The sequence below is a fragment of the Aotus nancymaae genome, unplaced genomic scaffold (genome assembly GCF_030222135.1).
Source record: "Aotus nancymaae isolate 86718 unplaced genomic scaffold, 86718_ANA_hifiasm-v0.15.2.pri h1tg000049l, whole genome shotgun sequence".
NCBI lineage: Eukaryota > Metazoa > Chordata > Mammalia > Primates > Aotidae > Aotus > Aotus nancymaae.
This window is the reverse complement of record NW_026988463.1, coordinates 29,595,718-29,621,891: the sequence shown is the minus strand read 5'-3', so window position 1 is coordinate 29,621,891 and position 26,174 is coordinate 29,595,718. Positions and strand designations below refer to the sequence as shown.

The 26,174-nt window shown below is 36.9% G+C and overlaps 1 protein-coding gene across 2 annotated transcripts in view; it reads right to left on the bottom strand.

Moving 5' to 3' along the window:
- The window catches only part of LOC110567470 (zinc finger protein 724-like), a 47,221-nt gene that overhangs the window by 16,613 nt on the left and 4,434 nt on the right, over positions 1-26,174 (bottom strand). Inside the window, exons 2-3 of one of the 2 annotated variants that reach the window (XM_064362708.1) lie at positions 13,371-13,497; positions 12,134-12,226 (exon numbers count right to left, since the gene is read on the bottom strand). In XM_064362708.1, coding sequence (XP_064218778.1) covers positions 12,134-12,226; positions 13,371-13,497 — 220 coding nt within the window. Of the gene's footprint in view, positions 1-12,133; positions 12,227-13,370; positions 13,697-26,174 lie in introns of those variants that run through there. The other variant, XM_064362707.1, reaches the window with a different exon arrangement.

Below are 26,174 nucleotides of genomic sequence, written 5' to 3'. Positions count from 1 at the left end.
GGATAGCATGGGGAGAAATGCCAGATATAGGTGAAGGGGAGGAAGGTAGCAAATCACACTGCCACGTATGCACCTATGCCGCAACCTTGCATGTTTTTCACATGTACCCCAAAACCTAAAATGCAATAAATAAATAAATAAATAAATAAATAAAAAATTCTCAAAAAAAAACTAGAAAATATTCTAACAACTATAAAAATGCATTTCAATGGCATTATGCAAATAAAATAAGCCTGCCAGAAAAAGAAAGAGATTGTATAAGATACAGAAAGCAGTGGCACTCTCAGAAACAGAAAACCGAGTGGTGTTTGAAAAGTTCCAGGAAATGGGACCAATTTATGTTATGTAATGTGTATTGAGATTTAGCTTTGCAAGATAAAAAAATGTAGCAATATGTAGCATAATGATGTCAATGTAATTAACAGGACTAGAATGAATACTTAATAATATTGTATTGTAAATTTTGTTGTGTGGTTTTTGACAAGTAAAAATGAATAATGACTAGAATACGTTCAGATATATAATAGTTTTCAAATTATCTTCAAATGTAAGATTTTCTCCTGGCCAGGTGCAATGGCTCACACCTGTAATCCCAGTACATTGGGAGGCTGAGGCAGGTGGATCATGAGGTCAGTAGATTGAGACCATCCTGGCCAACATGGTGAAACCCCATCTCTACTAAAACACAAAAAATTAGCTGGGTGTAGTGGCAGCACTTGTAGTCCCAGGTACTCCAGAGGCTGAGGCAGGGGAATTGCTTGAACCCAGGAGGCAGAGGTTGCAGTGAGCTGAGATTGTGCCACAGTACTCCAGCCTGGTGACAGGGCAAGACTCTGTCAAAAAAAAAAAAAATTTCTTCCACACAAAAATAACATAGATTCACAAATAAATGTTGAAATTAAAAAAAAATATGATCTCAGTGAGATAGGGTTAAATAATCATTCACAATAAACATACACAACAAATACACAAGTCATAAAAAAAAGTAGGGATAATATTTATCCATGTAAAAAAACATAAGAGATCATTATATTGGCAATAGAAATATGGCTCATTCATATTTGATGCTGCTCCACACTGTCTTAAATTATAAACAGTTAAATATTGTCATATACAATTATAAACATGATTAATAATGTACTATAATTATAAAAACATTGTCATATACAATTATAAATTGTGGTTATAATCATAACACAATTAACTGGTGTGAGATGACATATCCTAAAATATATAATACAAAAATATAAAACTCTGAAAGAAAATTAAAAATGGAATGAAAAACTGATTGGACATCATCAAGTACATGAATATATTCATAAAAGGAATCTTAGAAGAACATAGGAAAAAAGGAATACAGAGGTTACTTGAAAACAAAAAAGTCAAACAACTTCCCAAATTTTGATGCAATAAAAAAATTTCTTACCACTAATACTTAATAAATTATTTTACTTCAAAATAAGATATAAATAAATACTTTCCAAAATAAAAGGTGAGAGTGTTCATCATTACTACCATAGTCCTAACTCTGCATGGAAAAAAAAAAAAAAAAAAAGGCTAAAATGAGTCCATTTGTTGATAAATAAAATGATACTGAACAGCATCATAAAACCACATACATATATAAAGCTCTCTATTAGATGTAAATATACACACATATAGAAGTCTTTACTACTGTAATCATGGTGCATAAAACTCTTAAGGTTGTACAGAATATGATAAACAAAATACAAGTCTGCATAAATCTGTTAATAGATATACAATATAAAATAATTTTAAAATCAACAACACACTGGAAAATACAGAAGTATACTTTTTGTATTCAATTGAGGTTGTTATGAGATTGAAATATATTTTTTTAACTTGAGATGCTTTATGTAATTTCCATATATCAAAATGGTTACAAAAGGAATACTTATAAAAATATGCAAAACAAAATAAAAAAATAAAACATCACTGCAAAATTAATATAAAGATTAAGGCAGCAAAACAGAAAATGAGAAAACAAAGCTGCAAAAAACACAAAAACAGTGAGAATGAAACTGGCAATACCAACTGCACTTTCTTCTTTTCTTTCTTTCTTTTTCTTTTTTTTTTTGAGATGGAGACTTGCTCTGTTGCTCAGACTGGAGTCTCGCTCTGTTGCCCAGGCTGGAATGCTGTGGTGCAATCTTGGCTCACTGCAACCTCTGCCACCCAGGTTCAAGCAATTCTTCTGCCTCAGCCTCCTGAGTAGCTGTGATTACAGGTGCCTGCCACCATACCCATATAATTTTTTTGTATTTTAGTAGAGACTGGGTTTCACCATGTTTGACATGCTGGTCTCAAACTCCTGACCTTGAGATTCAACTGCCTTGGCCTCACAAAGTGCTGGGATTACAGGTGTGAGCCACCACACCTGGCAATTAACTGAATTTTTAAAGCAGTCAAATAAAATACAAATAAATTAAACTACTTAATAAAAAGAAATGTAATTCCAGGACTTTGGGAGTACAAGGTGGACTGAATACTTGATCCCAGGAATTCAAGCCTAGCTTGCACAAAACAAAAAACTCAGAGTAACATTTTAGACTGTATTCATTACTTTGCATATAGAGGAATACCTAAACGTGGACAATTTATAAAGAAAAAAAGGTTTATTTGGCTGACAAGTCAGCAGACTGTACAAGAAGTGTGTGTCAGCATCTGCTTCTGGTGAGGGTCTCGGGAAGCTTACAATCATGCTGGCAGACAAAGAGTAACTGGACATATCACATGATAAGAGACACAGCAAGTGTGAGTGAAGTAGCCATGTTATTTTAAGGAACCAGCTCTCACTTGAATCAATGGAGTGTAAACTTATGATTACCAAGAGGATGGTATGAAGCCATTCATGAGAAACTTACCCCATGACCCAAACACCTCTGACCTGCTATGACCCAAACACCTCTGATCCCCTATGACCCAAACACTTCCCACCAGGTTCCAGATCCAACACTGAGGATTATGATGCAGGATAAAATTTGGAGAATATGGACATCTGTACCACATAATAAACCATCCATACCATATAATAAACCATCCATACTATATAATAAAAATAAAAAAGTTTTGTACTTTCCAGTCAAAAGCAAGGGAATACATAATATTCTTACTTGTACCTGGTGTACTCTGTTAGGACACATAACATGTCTTATTAAATTGAAGAATACTCACTAAGTACAGTGGCTCATGCCTATAATTCCAACACTTTGGAAGACGAAGTTAAAAGGATCACTTGGGGCCAGAAGTTTGAGACCAGCATGGCTAAAATAGTGAGATCTTGTCACTGCACATAATCAAAAACTGTGCTAGTGCATGTCTGTACTCCCAGCTACTTGGGAGACTGAGGCAGGGAGGATCACTTGAGCCAGGGAGGTTGAGGCTGCAGTGAACCAAAATCATACCACTGTACTCTGACCTGGGAAACAGAGTAACAACAGCAACAATAAATAATAAACAACAACAAATAAATGTAAGACTGTACTGGTACATTTTCAAATTGCTGATAAAGAACTACTTGGGGGTGGGGGGAGAGTTTTATTGGACTTAGAGTTTCACATGGCTGGGGAGGCCTCAGAATCATGGCAGGAGATGAAAGGTACTTCTTACATTGTGGCAGCAAGAGAAAATGAGAAAGATGCAAAAGCAGAAACCCTGATAAACCATCAGATCTCATGAGACTTGATCATCACCACAATAACAGAACAAGGGAAACTGCCCCCCTGATTAAAATGATCTCCCACCAGGTCTCTCCTACAAAATGTCAAAATTATGGGAGTGCAATTCAAAATGAAATTTGGGTGAGGACAGAAAGCCAAAATCATATCAAAGACCGAAATAATCCACATGTGCTTTTTGACCAAAACTGCATGTAACTAGGAATTAATAGCAAAAGTAAAACCAGCAAATCAAAAACCATATGAAATTAAAACACACTCTTCAAAATATTCTTGCTCAATAGTCAAAAACTTAAATTTTTGATGTCAATACAACATACAAATGTAATATAATTTCTATAAATACCCCAATAGCAACTTTTTACAAGAATATTGGTTGAAATTTTAAAATTTGATTATGAACTATACCAAACATCCATGAAAATTAACAAAGAGGCATTAGACTTCCTAATTTGAAAACATGTTAAAAGCTGCAATAACAAAAACAATATACTAGCACAAAGATAAACAGATGAAAGAACAGAATAGAGAGCTCAGAAATAAACTGTTTTGTATATGATCTAATAATCTTCCACCATGTTGTCATGACCACACAATAAAGAGAAATAATATTTTATCAAATTTGAGTAATAATTTTGATTTTATAAACAAAATATAATGTTGAAAACCAAAAATCTACACTGATAAAATCAAGTTGGATCATTCTCTTGAGCCATATACAAAAATAGTTTAAATAAAATACTTAGACACAATAAAATAACAAATCTCTTAGAAACAAAATAAGGGAAAGACCAGACATGACATTGGTCTTGGCACTATTTTCTTCGATATAACATTAAATGCAGGACCAGCAAAGAAAAGAACAGAAACATTTAACTACATTATAATTCAATATTTCTGTACACCAAAGAAAACATTCAATAGAGTGACAATACCTTTAAAATGAGTCAAAATATTTACTAATCACATATGATAGGAGTTAATATTCAGAATATATGAACAATTCTTAAAATTTAAAAACAGTTGAATAACTAGATTTAGAAATGGACACATAATTTAACTAAACAGAAAGAAGCATTTGAGAGGATATTAAAAAATTAGTAATTTGTAGAGAAATGCATGAAAATTATAATGAAAACTGAAATCACCTCACACCAATTCGAATGGCCATTACAAATCTTTTAAAAGCAGCAAATCCACTGATGATGCAATATAAATGCAACACATGCTGATTGTTGGTGGAAGACAAAAATGTAGCCATCATTTAAAAATGTTATAAATGTTTCTCAAATAATTAAGCATGAAAGTATCATCAAATACAGCATTTTCAATGATGAATCTATATCCAAAGTATGCAACTCAGGACCTGGAAGATATTTAACCATCTATGTTTATTGAACCAATATTTACAAAAGCCAAAAGGTGGAAACAACTCAGTTGTTTTTTGATTTGTAACACATCAAAAAATATAACATTTACGTACAGTGGAATATTATTTAGCCTTAAAAAAATCTTGTCACATTTGAAAATCTTGTCAGATTTTAAGATAAACCTTGAGAATAGTCTATCACCTAAACTAAGCCAGTAACAAAACAATGAATACTATATGATAACACTTATATGAGATATGTCAAGCAATCACATTTATAAAAACAGAAAGGGGAAGAAGGTTTCTCAAGGGCTAAAAAGAGGGTAAAATGGGCAGTTGTTACTTAACAGGTTTTGAGTTTTCATTTTACAAATGTAAAATTTCTTGAAGTGTTTTGAATAACAATGTGAATATACTTAACATGCCTGAAGTGTACAGTGTTTTTTTTTTTTTTTTTTTTTCAAAGACAGGGTAAGGCTAGGTGCAGTGGCTCATGTCTGGAATCCCAGCAATCTGGGAGGTTAAGGTGGGTGGATTGCCTGAGGTTGGGAGTTCAAGACCAGCCTGATCAACATGGAGAAACCCCATCTCTACTAAAAATACAAAATGAGCTGGGCATGGTGGTACAAGTCTGTTAACCCAACTACTTAGGAGGCTGAGGCATGGGAATCACTTGAACCCAGGAGGCAGAGATTGCAGTGAGCCAAGATCATACCATTGCACTCCAGCCTGGGCAACAAAAAAGAAACTCCATCTCAAAAAAAAAAAGAAAGATAGGATATCAGTCTGTCATCCAAGATTCTAAGATGAAGTGCAATGGCACAATTATGACTCAATGTAGCCTGACACCTTCAGGCTCAAGTAATTCTGCCCCATCAATCTCTCAAGTTGCTGGGACCACAATCCCAGCCATGCCTGTCTATTTTTAAATTTTATTTGCAGAGAAGAGTTCTTTATATATTTACCAGGCTGGTGTCAATGTTTTGGGCTCAAACACTTAAATCAAATACTGTGAAAATAATAAAGCTATGATGCCTTTTAGATCATGGCTACCACTCTAGTGGGATGGTTAACACACGAAAATGTGGTCTTATAAATCTCATAGTAGGACATTGCCCCTGGGAGGAAAACATAAAGTGACACCAGTTCCCACCTAAAGTCAGAGATATCTGACACTCTAAGATTGGATCCCAAAAGGGGACACCCCTGGCACAGATTCTGAGATCTAGTACTAAACCTTACTTAGAATTGTCTCTCAGGCTGCGCATGGTGGCTTATGCCTGTAATTACAGCACTTTGGGGGGCCAAGGCGGGTGGATCACCTAAAGTTAGGAGTTCGAGACAGCCTGACCACATGGAGAAACCCCATCTCTACTAAATGTACAAAAATTAGCTGGTCATACTGGCACATGCCTGTAATCCCAGCTATTTGGGAGGCTGAGGCAGGAGAATTGCTTAAACCCAGGAGGCAGAGGTTGCAATGAGCCGAGATTGCACCATTGTATTCCAGCCTGGGCAACAAGAGTGAAACTCCATCTCAAAAAAAAAAAAAAATTCTTACATTTGAAATACTGCTTCACCCCGAACAGTGTATGAAATGTAGAGTTTACCACTGAATGGGAAAGTGAAATGGCATTGTATGTATACAGACTTTTGTGCTGTGGTTCTAAGCAGTGGGCATAATTAGCATGTGATGCTCTCCTTTGGTGCTGTTTGTTCCCAGAGTTCATTGGAGTCTGGAGAGGTTGGGCCTTTAAACTACCTTACCCAAAATTTTGGTTCACAGCCTTTATTGGATTAGCTATTGGGCCAAACCAAATAAAACCAAGGAGATTGAACTGCTGTGTCATGGCTAGGGTTCCAAGCTATTAGATCTTAGTTTGCGTGTACACATGTCTAGATGTGTTTGTTTATATACTTATTGTTAAATGTTGTGTCTACCAAATTGGTCTGTAGGTAAGAGCGCTCATGTAAGTAAGTGTAAGCAATTTTTTCTTTCTTTCTTTCTTTTCTTTCTGACTTTCTTTCTTTCTTTCTTCTTCTTCCTCCTTCCTCCTTCCTCCTCCTCCTTCTTCTTCAACAGATTCTCACTCTGTTGCCCAGGCCTGAGTGCAGTGTTGCTATGTCAGCTGACTGCGACCTCCACCTCCTGAGTTTAAGTGATTCTCCTGTCTCAGTCTCCCAAGTAGCTGAGATTACAGGTGTGCCACCATGCCCAGCTAATTTTGTATTTTTAGTAGAGATGGAGTTTCCCCAACTTTACTAAATTTAGCCAGGCTGATCTTGAACTTCTGACCTCAGCTGATCTGCCCACCTCGGCTTCCCAAAGTATTGAGATTAAAGGCATGAGCCAATGCACCCAACCAGCAATTTTTAAATACATGTGACTTAAATATAACTTAAGTAAATAAGCTAGCTTTAAAATTATTGCTAAAATAAAAATAGAAATGTCTATAAAATGTAGATGTACTTTTCAAATTATGCAAGTAAGAAACTAGGTTGGTTAAATGCTTCAAGATCACTAACTGCTTCTTTGGACTTTTAAAGTTGTTTGACTTCCCTGCTTTACAGGTTGCTAAGAGCTGGAAACATATGCCATGTCCCTAGCTATGCCAGAAACAGTCAAACCTGATCTGCACCTAAGTATGTAAAACTGAAATAACTTACCAGGTATTTCACCAAAATTAAGGATTGCTAACAGTTGCCATTATAACATGTAATGAGACTACTGAAAACAGATTTGCATGCAAGGTGTGTAAAGAAAGTGAACTATGTCTTTAGTGAAAGACTGTAAGAAGGTGTGAAAATGCAAATTTTTGCTTAGTTTAGAGAGTTAAAGGATTGTTTCTAAATAAGATAAACATGAAGGTTTAAACAAGTTATGGAAAATGTGTAAAAATTATAAAGAGGATCTATGTGTCCACATATTGATTAAATTCAACAAAATATCATTTGGTTTTTCCATAAATTGAACATTGGAATAAAAGCACAACAAGGGTGTCTTGAAGCTCTGACCTACTCTTTAACACAAATTTGTAAAGGGTTATAAAAGTTTAATAATAATTGCACCTCATGGTCAAACTGGTTAAGATTGGATGAAATTATCTATAAGGTTTCATTTAAAAAGTTGGGGTTGACAATAGTAGACTAATGCAAGTGTGAAATTTGGCTTTCTTTCCCTTGAAAAAAGATTTTTCTTTGACTTATGAATAAACCATCTAAAAAAGAAGGAAAAGACAAGAAACAGATTGTTTGAAATACTGGATCTTCCCTTTTGCCAAGTTTTTGCTTTAAAAAACAAAACAAAACCAAACAAAAAAACTATGTGTCTTTTAAACAGATGACTTATGGTAACCTAAATTTCTATTAAGTGTTTTGAGTCTTTAAAGCTTCCAAATTGTCTTTTTTAACCCCTAGCTTTTGGATGCTGCAGAGGGCCCCTGGGGCATCCAAGGGAGTGGTAAGCAGGATTATTTGACATGTTTATTGACATAGGATTGTTGATCAGATAGTGTTTGATTTTCAGGTAATATTTTAGTGAAAATGTTAATGTGTGTTCCAAAAATTATATGGGATTCCTGGAATTCTGATGTCTGAGTTTGTGTTATCGATCATAATTAAAGTTATTGTGTTAGGTTATTGTAAATCACAAAGGTGACTAAATTTCTTTTGTCAATCATATTTTTCACAGGGGGTGGGCAGGATCTTCCCTCCCAGGTGCAGCAGCAGCTGTCCAACTCATGGCTACAGACCTGGGCCTCCTGCTACACAAGGACAAGCAGGAGCTCTGCCCCTTTTGAGTTGGTGGGGTTGGAGCTCCCTAGGAGCAACTGCAGCCACCCTCCCATGTAGAAGACATGGGCATCTCTGCTGCCTCCAGCCTTGGGGTCCTGGGAAGGTGCTCCCCCATTTCTGCTGCCTTGGAGGTGTCTGCTCCTGCTTCATGGCCTCTCTCCTCTCCCAGTGCCTGCACACTCCAATCTCAGAGCAGGGTTGGAGCCAAGCCCATGGGTCATAAATGGCAGTAGGAGGTAACAGATTTCTTGACAGAAAAGAGTGAGTCCCTTGTAGAGTGCCACTTTTAGGGGCCCACAGACCAGAGTGGGGACTTCTGGTGCCTCCTCCTGGACTGCCCATGGCCACCCATGGACCAACTGTAATGACCTTACTCCCCTCTGAGGTCCAGAAAATCCCTGGCCTCAGACAGAGAGGGCAGAGGACACAGAAACCATGTGATGATCAGCTGCAGAGATGAGCTACCTTCTCTGCTGGCAGCTTCAGAGACCTTCAGAGACCTCTGAACAACCTGCCTGCAGAGAGAAGCCTCTCCTCAGGGCCTCCTCTCTGCTGAGAGCTAAACACTTGATGGGATGACCTGCCTACAGAGAAGAGCTACCCACTGTGGGTCCCCTCTGAACTCTTCTAACACTAAATAAAGATCCTCTTTGTTTTCTCACCCTTCACTTCTCTGCATACCTTATTCTTCCTGGATGCAGGACAAGAACTCAAGCAATGGGGCCACTGGCCACAGAGGGTTTCCATGAAAAAAAACCTGACACCTCAAAGATTCTGTAACACATGCATAACGTGTATATTCTAACATATTGTCCTAAATGTCTGAATCTAATGTGGCAGACAAATTTGAAAGAGAAGGTAGAAAGTAGAAATCGATAGAGATAGTAACATCAGTAAAATGGAAAAATAACAGGTGCTCTATTTTCTCATTCCCCCAGAGCAAGAAAATTTATCAGCCAACCCTGACAAAAATGCCTACATACTGGAGTCAGACATCATGGCTCACCCCTATAATGACAGCTACATGGTACATTGAGGTTGGAGAATTGTTGCAGGAAAGTATTTCAAGACCAGGCTGATTTATGTGGCAAGACCCCATCTCAAAAGTAAGTGCCTTTAATAGAGCTTTGAGATCCAGGAAGGAAGTTTTGAAACTCTGCTAAAGCCCAAAATTGAGAAGTGTCCCTTTCAGAAGGCAGGCCTTCATTAATGTAGCAAACTACAGGACCTCTGCTTGGCTAAAGACCAGGAAATGAATGGTCCACCCAACTTGGTCTCACTGAGAATTGTGAACTTAATCTGTAACCATCCCAAACTCCTCCCAGCAACCATCTGGGAGAGGCCTTCCACTCCAGAGGCCTGGAGGAATATACAAATTAATAGACCTGCAGGCAGACTGGCAGACCTTGGCCTTTACTGTGATCTCTGAAGATGTTCAATGACTCAGTTTCAGCTTCCTGGACCACAGTTCATGGTCAGATATGACTACATAGAAACCCACACAGTGACCTAGAAAAATCCTATTATGGGCTGGGTGCCATGGCTTATTCTTGTAATCTCAGCACTTTGGGAGGCTGTGGTGGGTGGATCATGAGGTCATGAGTTCAAGACCAGCCTGGCCTAGGTGGTGAAACCTTGTCTTTACTAAAGCTACAAAAATTAGCCAGGCATGGTGGCAGGCACCTGTATTCCCAGCTACTCAGAGGCTGAGGCAGAGAATTGCTTAAACCTGGGAGGCAGAGGTTGCAGTAAGCCAAGATTGTGCCACTGAACTCCAGTGTGGGTGACACAGTGAGACTCTGTCTCAAAAGAAAAGAAAGAAAGAAGAATCCTCTGGTATTCAGTGAAAGCCATACTGATCCACATCCTGATATAAGGCCCACTGCAGACACCTCCCTTAGTGTCTGCTCTAAAAATCAAAGTCCTGAAGGATATTCAGTCTGTCTAAAAATAAAATGGAAATTACAACTACCCAAGCTCTTTGTCACAAGCCAACTAAAGATGGACCCTGATATAGACTCAGAAGTCTTGTGACAAACCAAACTACAAACCTTCTCCACCAAACCCAGAGAGCATCCCATCACCCAGGGGGCCTAGCAAAAGAAAATCTTTACCTTCTAAAACCATTTTACAAAAACTTGAAGAGGTATTTGCTCCTTCAAATTCACAGACACCAATGCAAACCTATATTGTGCCCATTGTCAATGCTTCTATTTTAACACAGCATTGAAACTACGTGGCAGAAGAATTAGTCAAAAAGTTTTTTAAAGACATGGAAAATGAAGACAAATAAGTAAAAAGTTGCTGTTTCCAGCTTGTATAGTCTTATATATAAAACTATAAAGAGTACATTAAAACCTGTCTAAACTAATAAATATACTCATTAAATTAGAAAAATAAGATAAAATTAAATTATAAGTTATGTTTCCATACACTTAAACTCTCTGATATAACAGAAAAACAATCTGTTTAGAATAGTATTAAAACAATAAGTTTCTAAGAAAAAAATTAAGCAAATGTAAAAAATATTTGCAAGATAGCAATAAAAGTAATAAAATTAAAATTAAATAGAAATTAAAGGAGACCCAAATAAATTTAAATTTTTTTATGTCTATGGAATGAAAGAGTATTTTTAAAGTGCCATATTATCCAAAGTAATCTATAGATTCTCTGAACTCCTTATCAAAATTTCAGTGGTATTTTTCTTAGTCATGAAAAATGCAATTATAAAATTTACATGAAACTACAATAAATTTTGAATAGTCAAAGCAGTCTTGAGGAAAAAGAACAAAGCAGAAGGACATCATACTTCATAATTTCAAACTATATTTCAAGGCTATAGTAATAAAAAGTGGATGGACTGTGTAGAAAAATGAACAACAGCAACAAAGATGGGACATAAACTACCACTCACACATTTAAGTCATGATGCTAAAAGAGAATTTAAAACAAGAGTTTAACATAGAGATTTCACAAAATTATGCAGATATGTGTGTGTCACCCAAAACAATGGAAAAGCAGTCAGATTGTGTGGTCTCTTATACTTCATGAAGAGGACTTTGGGCTCTTGAAAAGATCACCAAAGAGAAAGCAGAATCTTTGTGGAAAATTAAAAACATAAGACACAAGGTACCTCTGTGTGAGAGCAAAATACAAACTCCTCAGGCATCCCAGAAACTATTTCCTTTGGAACAGAGCTTCCCAAATCACATTTTAAGGACTATCTCTTTGACTTTTGGACCTCTCATCTGTCGCATTCATTCTCACATACCTGGTGGTTTGGCTACAGTCTCATGTCTCTTCATCAAAGGCTCTTTTCCTTGCTCAGGATAGGTGATCAGGTCTGGCTTAGAGAAAGCAGTACCTGTTTTATTAAAAATAAATAAAGTAACATGAATGTTGTTCATATTCTCCAATTCTCAAGCTAGTAATTTGCTCAGTAAGAATGACATAATAGAATATCTTAGTAAATTAATTCCAAAATAATTTACAACAAAAATTTTTAATATTTAAAAAATTTTTAATTTGTATTTTTTTTTTGTTTTTGAGATGAAACTTTACTCTTATTGCCCAGGCTGGAGTGCAATGGCACTATCTCGGCTTACTGCAACCTCCAATCCCTGGGTTCAAGTGATTCTCCTGGCTCAGCCTCTTGGGTAACTGGGATTACAGGCATGTACTGCCATGCACAGCTATTATTTTGTAACTTTAGTAGAGATGGGATTTCTACATGTTGATCAGGCTGGTCTCAAGCTTCTGACCTCAGGTGAGTGAATCCAAGCACCTCCAAAGGTTCTGGGATTACAGGCATGAGCCACTGTGCCTGGCCTAAATTTGTATGTTCTTAATTTCACTACCTAGTACTACTGAATCAAAAACTGGTGGAGGAAGGCCAGGCACAGTGGCTCACACCTGTAATCCCAGCAATATCAAAGACTGAGCCAGGTAGATCACCTGTGGTCAGGAGTTAGAGACCAGCCTGGCCAAAATGGTGGAACCCCATCTCTACTAAAAATACAAAAAAAAAAAAAGTAGTTGGGGGTTGTGATGTGTGCCTGTAATCCCAGCTACTCAGGAGGATGAGGCAGGAGAACTGCTTGAACCCAGGAGGTGGAAGCTGCAGTGAGCCAAGCTTGCACCACTGCACTCCAGCATGAGAACAGAGAAAGATTCCATCTCAAAAACAAAACAAGACAAACAAACAAACAAAAAAACTGGTGGTGGTAATTAGATTTTAAGGTACAGGAAACAATACTTTAAGCCACCAACTTTCTGTCATTACCAATAATCTACAGTAAAAAATACAGATCAGCTCAGGAATGTGAAAAATTCAGATCAACATGAAACATCTTGAAGATATTCCTCTCTAAACAAATTTTCAAAATTTTTTGCAAAAGAGGAATCTTAAACTTATTTATACCAAGCAAAAATTACCAAAAACATTTTACAAATAAAATAGAATAAAATATTTAGGGTATATTATGAATGGCTATTGAAATTATTCTCACCAAGGAAGACCAGGTTTCTGTAGTTCTCTAGCATCACATCTCTGTATAAATTCTGTTGTTCAGTGTCCAGGCATTGCCACTCTTCCAGAGAGAATTCTATGGCCACATCCATAAATGTCAATGGTCCCTGATAAACACACACACACATATACACACATATATTTATCAAGCAGCCATGGGCAGAATTTTAAATTTGACTCAAGATGAAATGAGAGTAAAAAGAAGTGCTTCTAAACTTATAGGACTGATTTATAAAATAGTTCTCAACACAGAAATATATTCTAATTCATTCTCTAACTCTGAGTAAAGAGAGTGGCATAATCCATGACATCATCGTATATATAATAGTTTTCTGGATTACAAAGTATAAAATTTAGGGCATAAACACAAATGCACATTTTTAAGTGCTGCATTTGCAACAAACAAAATGAGTTGTGTATATTTTTCAGATGGAAAAGACATATTGAGTTAGAAGATACCCCTCAAATTTCAATGTGTACAATGAACTGGAGATCTGGTCTTGCAGATTATTTTCTTCAGAAGATTAGAAATAAAGACTGATTTCTGAATTTCTATTAAGTCCAGTAATGTAACTGTTTTTGGCCTAATAAGAATATTTTGTCAAACATCCAGTAAATGAAAGAACCTGTTTTTTCCCAGTTTCTCTCACCCATAAACACAAGTAAAGAGATTTCTGCAAATTGGCCATGTAATTCTAATTAGAAGCCTGGGCTGATAATTGCTTAGCTAAGAATTACCTCTCAAGTTTGAATGACCTTATACATCTCTTGGTAATTTTGGCCCCACTCTAGGTAATGTGATTTCGGAGGTTTGCAAAGGGTCCATAAGTGTGTGTTTTAACCAAGTCCACTGTCAGTGCTGATGTTGCTCCCCCTGTGCTCATCATTAGAATTAGTTTGAGAAAACAGGCACAGCACAGAATCCCTTACACTCAGCTCTCTTGTCACAACACAAATAATTTTGGTACAAATGAAGACAATCAATCTCCACCCTACAATATCATATTATTTGCTGAATCTTTAGGAGAAAGTAGTAAGTCTGCATTTGGAAAACAGCATGTACACAGGTATTAATGCAATGTTTATTAAGCAAGTACTATGTGATCAAGAGTATGTTACAAAGAACTGTGCTGGGAATAACATATTATGAGATTTAATCTTCATAACACACTGGGGTTGGTACTGTGTCTAATAATTCCCCTTATTTAGATAAAGGGCCCAGCATTTTTATTTACTTTTCTGTTTCTCTATCATTGGTTGTTTAAAAAATGTATAGAATAAAAGCTAAATATAGTCAGATGAGAGGGATACAGAAGAGGTTAATGTAGTTTAGAGAAATCATTATTGCATTTATGTTTATTTTCTTGTTACTGCTTTAACAACTACTGGATCTGAAGGAATAGAAAACAAGTTGCTAGATGGAAAGTCTCTGCAAGCACTGGTTATAATAGAAAATTTAAAAATTAAGACAACATACATACTTGATTTTTTCCATTTATCTCCTTTTGTGTTTCAGGAAATTGTGCACAACAGCTCTAGAAAGGTAGCAGGATTCAGCCAGGCGCAGTGACTCACACCTGCAATCCAAGCACTTTGGGAGGAGGATTACAAGGTCAGAAATTTGAGACCAGCCTGGCCAACACAGTAAACCCCATCTCTACTAAAAATACAAAAATTAGCTTTGTGTGGGTACACCAGTGCTAGGGAGGCGGAGGCAGAAGAATCTCTTGAACATGGGAGACAGAGGTTGTAGGGAGCTGAGATCACACCACTGCACTCCAGCCTGGGCTACAGAGCAAGAGTCTATCAGAAAAAAAGAAGAAGAAAGAAAGAGAGAGGAAGGAAGGAAGTAAGGAGGGAGGGAGGGAGGGAAGGAAGGAAGGAAGGAAGGAAAGAAGGAAGGAAGGGTACCAGGATTCACCACACAAAACTCTGATTTTCTCTAATCAGTTCTCTGAGGCAAGACTCCAAGGTGGGGCCAGATCTAAATGAAGCCCCCAAATAAGGTTAATCTGAACAGAACTGGGTGAGGGAGAGTACCCTATGTAGAATTCTGTGCTCTATGCCTCTGGGGGGCATCTCCAGTTCTGTTTTTTCTAAGTTTACCTAGGAGAAACTTCAATGCCAGAGTTTGTGTAATTTTAATCTTTTTTAGCCACTGTGTTTTCAATTTTATAACATGTACTAATAAGCAATTAAGACAAATCTCTTAAGATTTTCCAAGGTAATTTCTAAGAGGATAAATATGTATTTCTACAAGGTAAAATAAATACAAAAAGTAATAATAACTATTCTTTCCCTAAATATCTCTTAAGATGATGACATCAGAAGTTGCAAAAACATAAAGTAGCCCAAGTAAAGCCTAAGGTTTTTTGCACACATCTATTTATTGCACCAACCATATGATTCTTTTTTTCTCCCTTTTTCGAGATGGAGTCTTGCTCTGTCACCCAGACTGGAATGCAGTGATGTGATCTCAGCTTACTGAAACTTCTGCCTCCTGAATTCAAACAATTCCCTGCCTCAACCTCCTGAGTAGCTGGGATTACAGGCACCTGCCACCACACTTGGCTGAATTTTGTATTTTTAGAAGAGATGGGGTTTTACCATCTTGGCCAGGCTGGTCTTGAACTCCTGACCACCTGATCCATCCTCCTCAGCATCCCAAAGTGCTGGGATTACAGGTTTGAGCCACCACACTTGGCCCCGACCGTGTGATTCTTAATCCAACAATGTATCTTGTCGCTAGTCTATACTAAAAGTTCCTGGATGGTAAAAACCATAACTGCTTCAAATATTTTCTGAATGGCCACAAAAAATAAAAAATACTTTATCTGTTTGAGTCTCCAGACCTTGTTTTTCACCCAAGTACCAGGAAACTGGAGAAACTTTCATCTGGATACTAAAGACATCCTTTGTATGAGGGGAGGAACAAACACAGGCTGACTCATTTCTCTTACACTGAGACAGGAGAATTAAACACTCTTGTCTGACTGACACAGTTCTGCTCTGGACATCCTCAGATTTCTCAACAACACCCAGGTGATTGTGAGAGGGCTTCCAGTGAGCCTGGGCTGATGGCTCCATGGTAAGCCAGGCAAAGGAAACTCAGGCTTATTCTAAATAGAAAATAGAACTGCCCTGGTGTAACTTTAGATCCTGAATCACCTTGTCCTGACTAGCTACCTCTTGGGTAAGAGAAAAGAGAAGAATATTGCACTACAGCATCACATTTTACAGGTAGGTGTGTTGTGAGTATGCTCTGGGTACACTGTGGTCTTGATCTCTCACTCCTAAGATGCCTTTTTACACTTGCAGATTTTGCCATCAGATTCAGTTTACACCTGGAGCCTCTCTCATAATTATATCAGGTCACTGGATAAGAGCTGAAAAGCTCAAAGTGCCACATTCTCAAAAAGAAACTTTAAGGTGTCAATGTTGACATCAGACAATGCAGAAAAGGCCTCTTGTTGGTTTTCAGTACATTTTTAATTCTACATCTGGCCCTGTTTTGTAATACCAGGCAGAGGCCAGAACTTACGTGCAGATTGTAGGTGGGATCAACCAGGCTCTGCACTCTTGGATGTTACAGCAAGTAGAGTACAATCAAATGAGAAAGCCCCTCTTACAGGCTGCTCTAGTACATTCTAAGTGATATGTCTACCTAAAAGAAAAAAGCTGAGTCAACATGAATATGAGTAGACAGTGTATTTGGGCCAAATATGAGGACTGTAACTTGAAAGCAAACATTCAAGTTGCCTGGAATCTACACTTTAATTAGCAGTAGTTACCAGTGAATTTGTAAAGGTAAAAATAGGATAGAGATTGGACTGATACAAACATTCTTATTTATTTACAGAAATAACATTAATTATTGATTGCATATACATTGTCAAGATTTAGGGTATGGGTTATAGTGTCTGGTGTGACATTAGTAGTTTAATTTATAGCTATTGTCATTTAATTAATGGCAACAGCAAACAGATTTAAGAGATGAATATAGTTCAAAGGTGAAAAAAAGACAAAGCTGTGCTCTCATCTTAATGTCTCTCTGAGTTTGACAACTGAATTCGTATTTCTCAAATAAAAGGTTTTTGTCCCACAAAATCTCAAGATTCAGAATTTGGAGCTTCAGGTTTAGGTCCTGGATTGTTGAAATAGTAACAGATGTTACCTGCACCTTTGTGGACATTTTAGTAAGAAGAAATGCATTTTAGCAAGAGGAGGAAGGGGAAAGTGAAGATTCTCATGTCTACATGTCATTACTCTGATTGGGTTTCTGGGCTGGCCCCATGGTTTGTGAATCAGTTTCAGGTCTGAAACACAACAGTCACTGAAAGAGGTCATATGATTGATTGCTGCCCTGTGAAATTTGTAAAAATCTGATCTAGCCTCTATAGAAGTGACTGTAGGAGACTACAGATAGAAAATATGCAGAGACACAATTCTGCCTGCATATTCAGGGAACAGCATGCACTCTGCAGCACAATTATGAGTTTACTGGAAGGCAGAGGGGGAAAGTCCTTGCTAGAGTTAAGCTTGGTTGGCACCTTATATGTTTATATCATTTCTGATGATTCTAGACAGTATTTGGAAAATATAATTAAGAGAAAAATTTTTTCCAGCCCCAGAGAAACTCCACAATAATAAAAAAGAAAAAAACCATTTTATTATACCATTAAACTAGAATATGACATATATCAAAGTCAATCTGCTTAAGAGATTGCAAAGACAGAAAAATGGTCACCATAATTAGTCCACAAGTAGAATTTATAGCACCATGTCACACATAGTTCATTCTAAATTCACCTGGTAACTAAGGTGGTCATCCATGTATGCTAATTACTTATATTCAATGACAAAATCAACTTTTCACATCTTTGTGACAGAAGGCAATTTTGCAATTTGAAGCCAGGTGCCTGCTGAAGGTAGACGCTCACTCTCCAACATAAATGGTTGAATAGGGTGCTACCTTTCTGGCTTTTTACATTTTAAAGCAATGGCTCTCTACTCCCTGAGCACTAGGCTATGGCCCTCCTGCTTGCCCACTCCTGGTGGCTAGTGTCCTCTCTTGATTCCTACCATCCAACACATAACACAGCTCACAGCACAGAGCTTACAGTGACATCTCACATCATATGTGAACATCAATTGCCAAAGCAGCATTCCAGTGCCACATTAGAGACTGAAGCCTGAGCTATAGGAGGAGATCCTGCAGTCCTCCTGGGTAGAACTGTAGCTTTGAAATAATAGGAACAGGAGCAGCATTTCAGCCTCAGTTTCTATATATAATAGTGTCATAGAAAAAATACTGTTGGATTTCTAGCATGAGTCTAGATAGAGACAGATCCAAGAGCTCTCACTGTGACCATGTACCTCATTCACAGATGCCATGAGATACTAAAAGGGCTTCTGAAAGACACCCAAAGTTGTAAAAAGAAAAAACAGCTCTCAGTCTAGCAAGATTACATTGAAAAAAAAAAAGTTAAAAGCATCTTAAGAAAAACCTCAGATTACATACAAGACTAAGTCAGCCAGAAAATATTTTCCCAAAAGAAATTTATCTCTAAACACCAAAAGTGTATGGCTACTCTCAGCATGAGAAACATAAGCACTATGAAGAAAGGGGTCATACTCTCAGCAGAATTTTGTAAGTTTCTCTTTTATCTCTGTTGCTCTCTCATTTCCTGCCATTGAATGGGGAATCTATATTGGAATACATTTGACAATTTCCACCATTTTGATAAAAACTTGGACTCTGACTTTGTTGGTATAGTAGAATATATTTGAGCTTGGACCATAGGCAACTAAAGAGCTATTATAGTGTTTGGGTGGCCAAATCACTTGTTTGTCCTGTAATAGCAACATTCAAATTTAGTAAAATAAAAGACACTAAACTTACACTTACCTATAGTTATTCCTACTAGATAAATTAGTAAGTGTGTCAGACTAATTAGCTCTTGTAACAATTTGGTAGTAAATATGCTCTGGATACTAGATATAAATGTCTAAGTATAAATAATTTTAATGTAGTAGTCATAATGTATGTAGGATTCTTAAAAAATGTCTTTAACCATAATTCAATTAAAACAATTTATATTTCAAAAGTATTAATGACAATATTAAAATAACTAAGAAATATATTCAGCCCAGGCATGGTGGCTTATGCCAGTAATCCCAGCACTTTGGGAGGCTGAGGCAGGTGGGTCACCTGAGGTCAAGTGTTCTGGACCAGCCTGGCCAACATGGTGAAACCTTGTCTCTACTAAAAATACAAAAAGTTAGCCTGATATGGTGGCAGGCACCTGCAAACCCAGCTACTCAAGAAGTTGAGGCAGAAGAATCACTTGAATCCTTGAGGTGGAGGTTGCAGGGAGTTGAGATCATGCCATTGCAGTCAGGCCTAGGCAGCAAGAGCAAAACTCCACCTCAAAAAAAAAATATATATATATATATATATATATATTCAAAGTAAATAATATCATGACCTTATATTCATGCTATTTTTAAAAATACTGATTAATTTATGTAAATGCATGTTGTTTAGAAACACTACACATAACTATGCTAATTGTTCTAAAGTAATAAACAGAAGCCAAAGTACAGCTACAGACTCCACTGTTCAGTTAATATACTGAACTGCTTTTGCAGTGTAAGTACTTCATCCTGCAAATATTCAATAATTACCTTGGATAATCACTTTTCTATCAAACAAACTTAATCAGCATCTTTTAGACTTTATCATTCTGTAATGCTAAATTTAATCCTGACCTTGTGTTCAACTTTTGTGTTCTCTTATAAGGAGCCTTAATCTAAACAAATCTGTGTCTACTTTAAAAGACTAAAAATAGAAAACATAAACCTTTGCCAAAGCAAAAATAAAAAGCAATGACTCTAAGGTTCTAAATGAATACAATCCTGAGTCAATAAGAATGAGAACAGGTTCATTTAGCTGTTACAATTACTTACACATATTTTCTAAAAGCACAGAACAAACCTACATATAATCTAAATGCTTTAAGAGAGATGAGCAAAATATTTTCCTTGATTTTTAGATAGGAGAATAAAGATATTTATTTCTCATTTATGTTTTCTCCAAAAGTAGCCAGGTCTCTGGACATGTTTTTGAACCCTAGGACATCTGAATTTTAGTTAATACTGGATTCAGGCATCTAAGGAGTAGCCCTGGGCACATGGTGCACTTGGAAGTATGTTTCATATTTAAAAAAGCAGAAGAGAAAAAGTGTTATAAAAAGTTCATGGTTGCACATGAATAAAGCAAGTTCTTAGAGTCCTATAAAGAGATTTAGATTCTGACACAATAACAGTGGTAGCCTACAACATCCCATAGACACTATTAGACAGAATTTTGAGACAGAAAATTAACAAATATATTAGGACCTAAACTCGACACTTGACCAAATAGTCTAAATATACATCTACAAAACTCTCCATCTAAAACCAGGAAAATATACACTCTTCTCATTACCATGTGGCACATACTCTAAAATAGGCCACACTGATGGGCATAGTGGCTCAAGCCTGTAAAGCCAGCACACTGGGAGGCTGAGGCAGGTGGATCACCTGAGGTCAAAAGCTTGAGACCAGCCTGACTGACATGGTAAAACCCTGTCTTTACTAAAAATACAAAAACGAGCCAGGTGTGGTGTTGGGCACCTGCAATCTCAGCTACACAGGAGGCTGAGGCAGGAGAATCACTAGAACCTGGGAGGCTGAGTTTGCAGTGAGCTGAGATTACATCACTGCACTCCAGCCTGTGTAACACAGTGAGACTTCATGTCAAAAAAATAAAATTGACCGCACAATAAGAAATAAAAAAATTCTCAGCAAATTCAAAAATCCCAAAAATCATACCAATCACACATACAGACAACAGGTTAATAAAAATATAATTCAATTTTAAAAAACACTTGATATTATACAATTACATGGAAATTAAACAACCTTCACTTAAATGACTTTTGGGTAAATAATAAAATTGAGGCAGGAACTAAGAAGTTCTTTGAAACATATGAGAATAAAGATACAACATAACAGAATCTCTGCAACAGAGCTAAGACAGTGTCAAAAGGAAAATTTATACCATTAAATGTTCACATCAAAAAGGTAGAAAGATCTCAATTTAAACTTAACATCATCAATAAAAGAATGTACATCTATTTTGTATTTTGAAACTCTGCTAAAGATGCTTGTCAGTTTAAAGAGCTTTTCCACTGAAACTGTAGTTAAATAAATCACTAGCTAGATTAATTAAGAACAAAGATTCAGACTTGAAATGGCAAAAGGGTCATTATAAGTGACCCCACAAAAATATAAATAACCATTGAAGTCTACAATAAACACCTCTGTGCACACAAACTAGAAAATCCAGAAAACAATGGATAAATTTCTAGACAAATACATCCTCCCAAGATTAAAAAAAAAAAAAAAAAAAAAATGAGTCCCTGAATAGACCAATAAGCTCCAAAACTACATTTGTAAATAAACAACCTACTAACCAAAAATACAAAAAGCCCCGGACCAGGCAGATTCACAGCTGAATTCTACCAGATGTACAAAGAAGACCTGGTACCATTTCTACTAAAACTATTTCAAGTAAGTTGAGAAAGAAGGACTCCTCATCAAGTCATTACATAAGAACAGCATCATTCTGATACCAAAACTTGGCAGAGATAAAACAAAAATAGAAAACTTGAGGCCAATAACTTTGATAAACATTGATTAAAAAAATCCTCAACAAAATATGAGAAAACCAAATCCAGCTGCACATCAAAAAGCTAATCCACTATGTTCAAGTAGGTTTTATCCGTGGGATGCAAGATTGGTTCAACATACAAATTAATAAATGCTATAAATCACGTAAACAGAACTAAACATAAAAAACACAAAATTATCTCAATAGAGGCAGAAAAAGCTTTCAATAAAATTTAACATCTTTATGTTAAAAGCCCTCAACAAACTATGTGTTGAAGTTACATACTTCATAATAGTGAGTTATCTATGACAAGCCCAAAACCAAAATACTGAATGAAAACAAGCTGAAAGCATTTCTCCTTGAAAACTGGAGGAAGACAAAACTGCCTTCTCTCACCATTCTTATTTAACATAGAATTCAAAGTTCCAGCCAGAGCAATCAGGCAAGAGGAAAAATATAAACATTCAAACAGAAAGAGAGGAAGTCAAACTATCTCTGTTTGCAGATGACATGATTTTATATTTAGAAAATCCTACAGTCTCAGTGGAAGAGCTCTTTAAACTGACAAGCATCTTTAGCAGAGTTTCAAAATACAAAATAGATGTACTAAAGTCAGTAGCATTCCTGTACATCAACAACAACCAAATCAAAAGCCAAATTAAAAAAAAAATCTCATTCACAATCTCTAGGAATACAGCTAACCAGGGAGGTGAAAGATCTCTTTGAAAAGAATTATAAAACACTGAATCAAAAAGTCAGAGATGACACAAACAAATGGAAAACCATTTTATGCTCATAAATAGAAAAGATTAATATTATTAAGATGGCCACACTACCCAACAAAATTTACAGATTTAATGCTATTTCTGTTAAACCACTGGTACCATTTTTAGTAGAACAGTAACAACAACAACAAACTATTTTAGATTTCATATGGAACAACAACAACAAACAAATAACCAAGGCAATCCTAAGCAAAAAGGATAAAACTGAAGGCATTACATTACCAACCTCAAACTATACTACAGAGTTACAGTAACCAAAGCAACATGGTATTGGAAATGAAACACAACACAACACAACAAAACACAATGAAAAACAAACAAATGAACAAAAAATAGACCCATAGACCAATGCAACACAATACAGGCCTAGAAATAATGTCACACACCTAAAACCATCTGACCTTTAACAAAGCTGAAGAAAAGAATTTAGGAAGAAATTCCTATTTAATAAATGGTGCTGAAATAACTAGCTAGTACTATGTAGAAGATTGAAACCAGATTCCATCCTTACACTATATACAAGAAAATACTTAAAATAAATTAAAGACTTAAATGTAAAACTTAAAGTTGTAAAAAATAAATAAAAACACTGACAGATAATCTAGGAAATACCATTCTAAACACAGAAACTAGCAAAGATCTCATGATGAAGTTACCAAAGCAATTGCAACAAAAGCAAAAATTGACAAATGGGACCTAATTAAACAAAAAAGCTTCTTTATAGAAATGAAAACTATCAACAGAGTAAACAGACAACCTGCAGAATTAAAAAAAAAAATTGCAAACTATGTTTCTGTCAAGGGTCTAATATCCAGAATCTTTAAAAAAACTTAACCAAGTTTACAAGAAAAAAAGCAAACAACCTCAGTAAAAAGTAGGCAAAAAAACATGAACAAATGCTTCTCAAAAGAAGACATACCTGCGGCTAACATGTATATTTTTTTAAATGTTCATCACTGATTATCAGAGAAATGAAAGGAAAAACCACAATGAGATACCATTTCACACCAGTCAGAATTGCTATTATTAAAAAGTCAAAAATTAACAGATGCTGGCAAGGTTGTTAAAAAAAGAAAATGCTTATACACTGCTGGTGTGAGTTTAGTTCAACCACTGTGAAAACCAGTGTAGTAATTCCTCATAGAACTAAAAACAAAATTATCATTTGATCTAACAATTTCATAATACAATTTTTTTTTTGCAAAAAACACATATGTCGGGTGAGGTGGTTCACACCTGTAATCTCAGCACTTTGGGAGGCCAAGATGAGAGGATCACCTGAGGTCAGGACTTCAAGACCAGCCTGACCAACATAGAGAAACCCCATCTCTACTAAAAATACAAAATTAGCTGGGCATGGTGGTGCAGGCCTGTAATCCCAGCTACTTGGGAAGCTGAGGCTGGAGAATTGCTTGAACTAGGGAGGCGGAGGTTGCGGTGAGCCAAGATCACACCACTGCACTTTACCCTGGGCAAGAAGAGCAAAACTCCATCTCAAAAAAATAAAATAATTAAATAAAAAGACACATGCACATGCATGACCATGGTGGCAATATTCAAAACAGCAAAGACATGGAATCTGCTGGGTGCGGTGGCTCACACCTGTAATCCCAGCACTTTAGGAGGCCTAGGTGGGCAGATCACCTGAGGTCAGGAGTTCAAGACTAGCCTGGCCAATATAGTGAAACCCCGTTTCTACTAAAAAATATAAAAAAATAGCTGGGTGTGGTGGCGTGTTCCTGTAATTCCAACTACTTTCAGGAGGCTAAGGCAGGAGAATGATTTGAACCCAGAAGGCGGAAGTTGCAGTGAGCTGAGATCTCAACATTGCACTTTAGCTTGAGCAAAAAAGAGTGAAATTTCATCTCAAAAAATAAATAAACACACAAAAACATGGAATCAACCTAAATGCCTAGCAACGGCAGACTGAATAAAGAAAATGTGGTATAGATGGGCATAGTGGCTTCTGCTTGTAATCCCAGAACTTTGAAAGGCCGAGTCAGGTGGATGGCCGGGGTCTATGAGCTCAAAACCAGCCTAAAAGACAAGGCAAAATGCCATCTCTACAAAAAAGGCAAAACAAAATATTAGCTGTGCATAGTGGTGTGTGCCTGTACTTATAGCTACTTGGGAGGCTGAGGGAGAAAGATTACCTGAGCCCAGGAGGTTGAGGCTGCAGTGAACCAAGATGATGCCACTGCACTCCAGTCTGGACAACAGAGTGAGAACCTTTTTTGAAAAAAGTAAAATAACATAAAACAAGATTTAATACAAACAAAATATGTACAGAAACATTATGGAAGACTGTGTGGTCATAAAAAATAGCAAGATTATGTTCCTTGCATCAACCTGGATGGAGCTGGAGGCCATTAGCCTTAGAAAACTAAAGCAGAAACAGAAAGCCAAATGCCTCTTATTATTTAAAAGTGAGAGCTAAATAATAACACATGGGCACAAAGAAGGGAACAGACACTGAAGTCTAGCAGAGGGTGGAGGGTGGAGGGTGGGAGGACAAAGAGGATCAGAGAAAAACACCTGTTTGGTGCTCTAGTACCTCAGTGACAAAATAATCAGCATGTCAAAGCCCATGACCCAGTTGTACCTATATACCAAACCTGCACATGAACCCCTGAACCAAAAATAAACATTAAAAGGAAAAAAAATCCATGGGTGGGAGAGAGTGTAATGTAGGTGGAAGAGACAGTTTGTGCTACAGACAGTGGCCCAGGTGAAGCTGCACTCTGGTTTATTTCTGTGTCCATGCAGGCAGATGAGACTATAAACAGATGGTCCAGAACCCTAGGCTGGCAGAGAAAACAGGTTGCTGCTGCAGATTCAGTGTCTGGGGGTGGGGATATGCCAGGAGACTTCTAGATACTTTAGTAGGTTTTTGGCAAGAAACGCTAGGATCAAAAATGCTGTGGTGTAATTCCTAAATGTGTCTAGTCCTGGGAGTGCTGTAGACACAGCAATGTCTAGTGGGTATGTCGGTGAGTGGGTAGAAATCCTGCGGTGGCAGCTGTGGGAAAAGGGGGTCTGCTATCAGAATTCCCTTCCTCTAAGTTTTCAATAATCTGTCACCCTGGGAGAAGACCTGGAATCACAAGACAGTGGGCAGTGTGACATCCTGTGTGCAGGAGAGTAGAGCCTCCCATTCCCAGACACCCAGAGTTCCACTCCAAGCCAGACCAGGCCAGGCCTCTGTGATATCTTCCTTTTGGAATCAATTCTGTAAGGTTCGCTGAACACCAAGCAATTCTCCAACACCAACTCATTGTCTGAT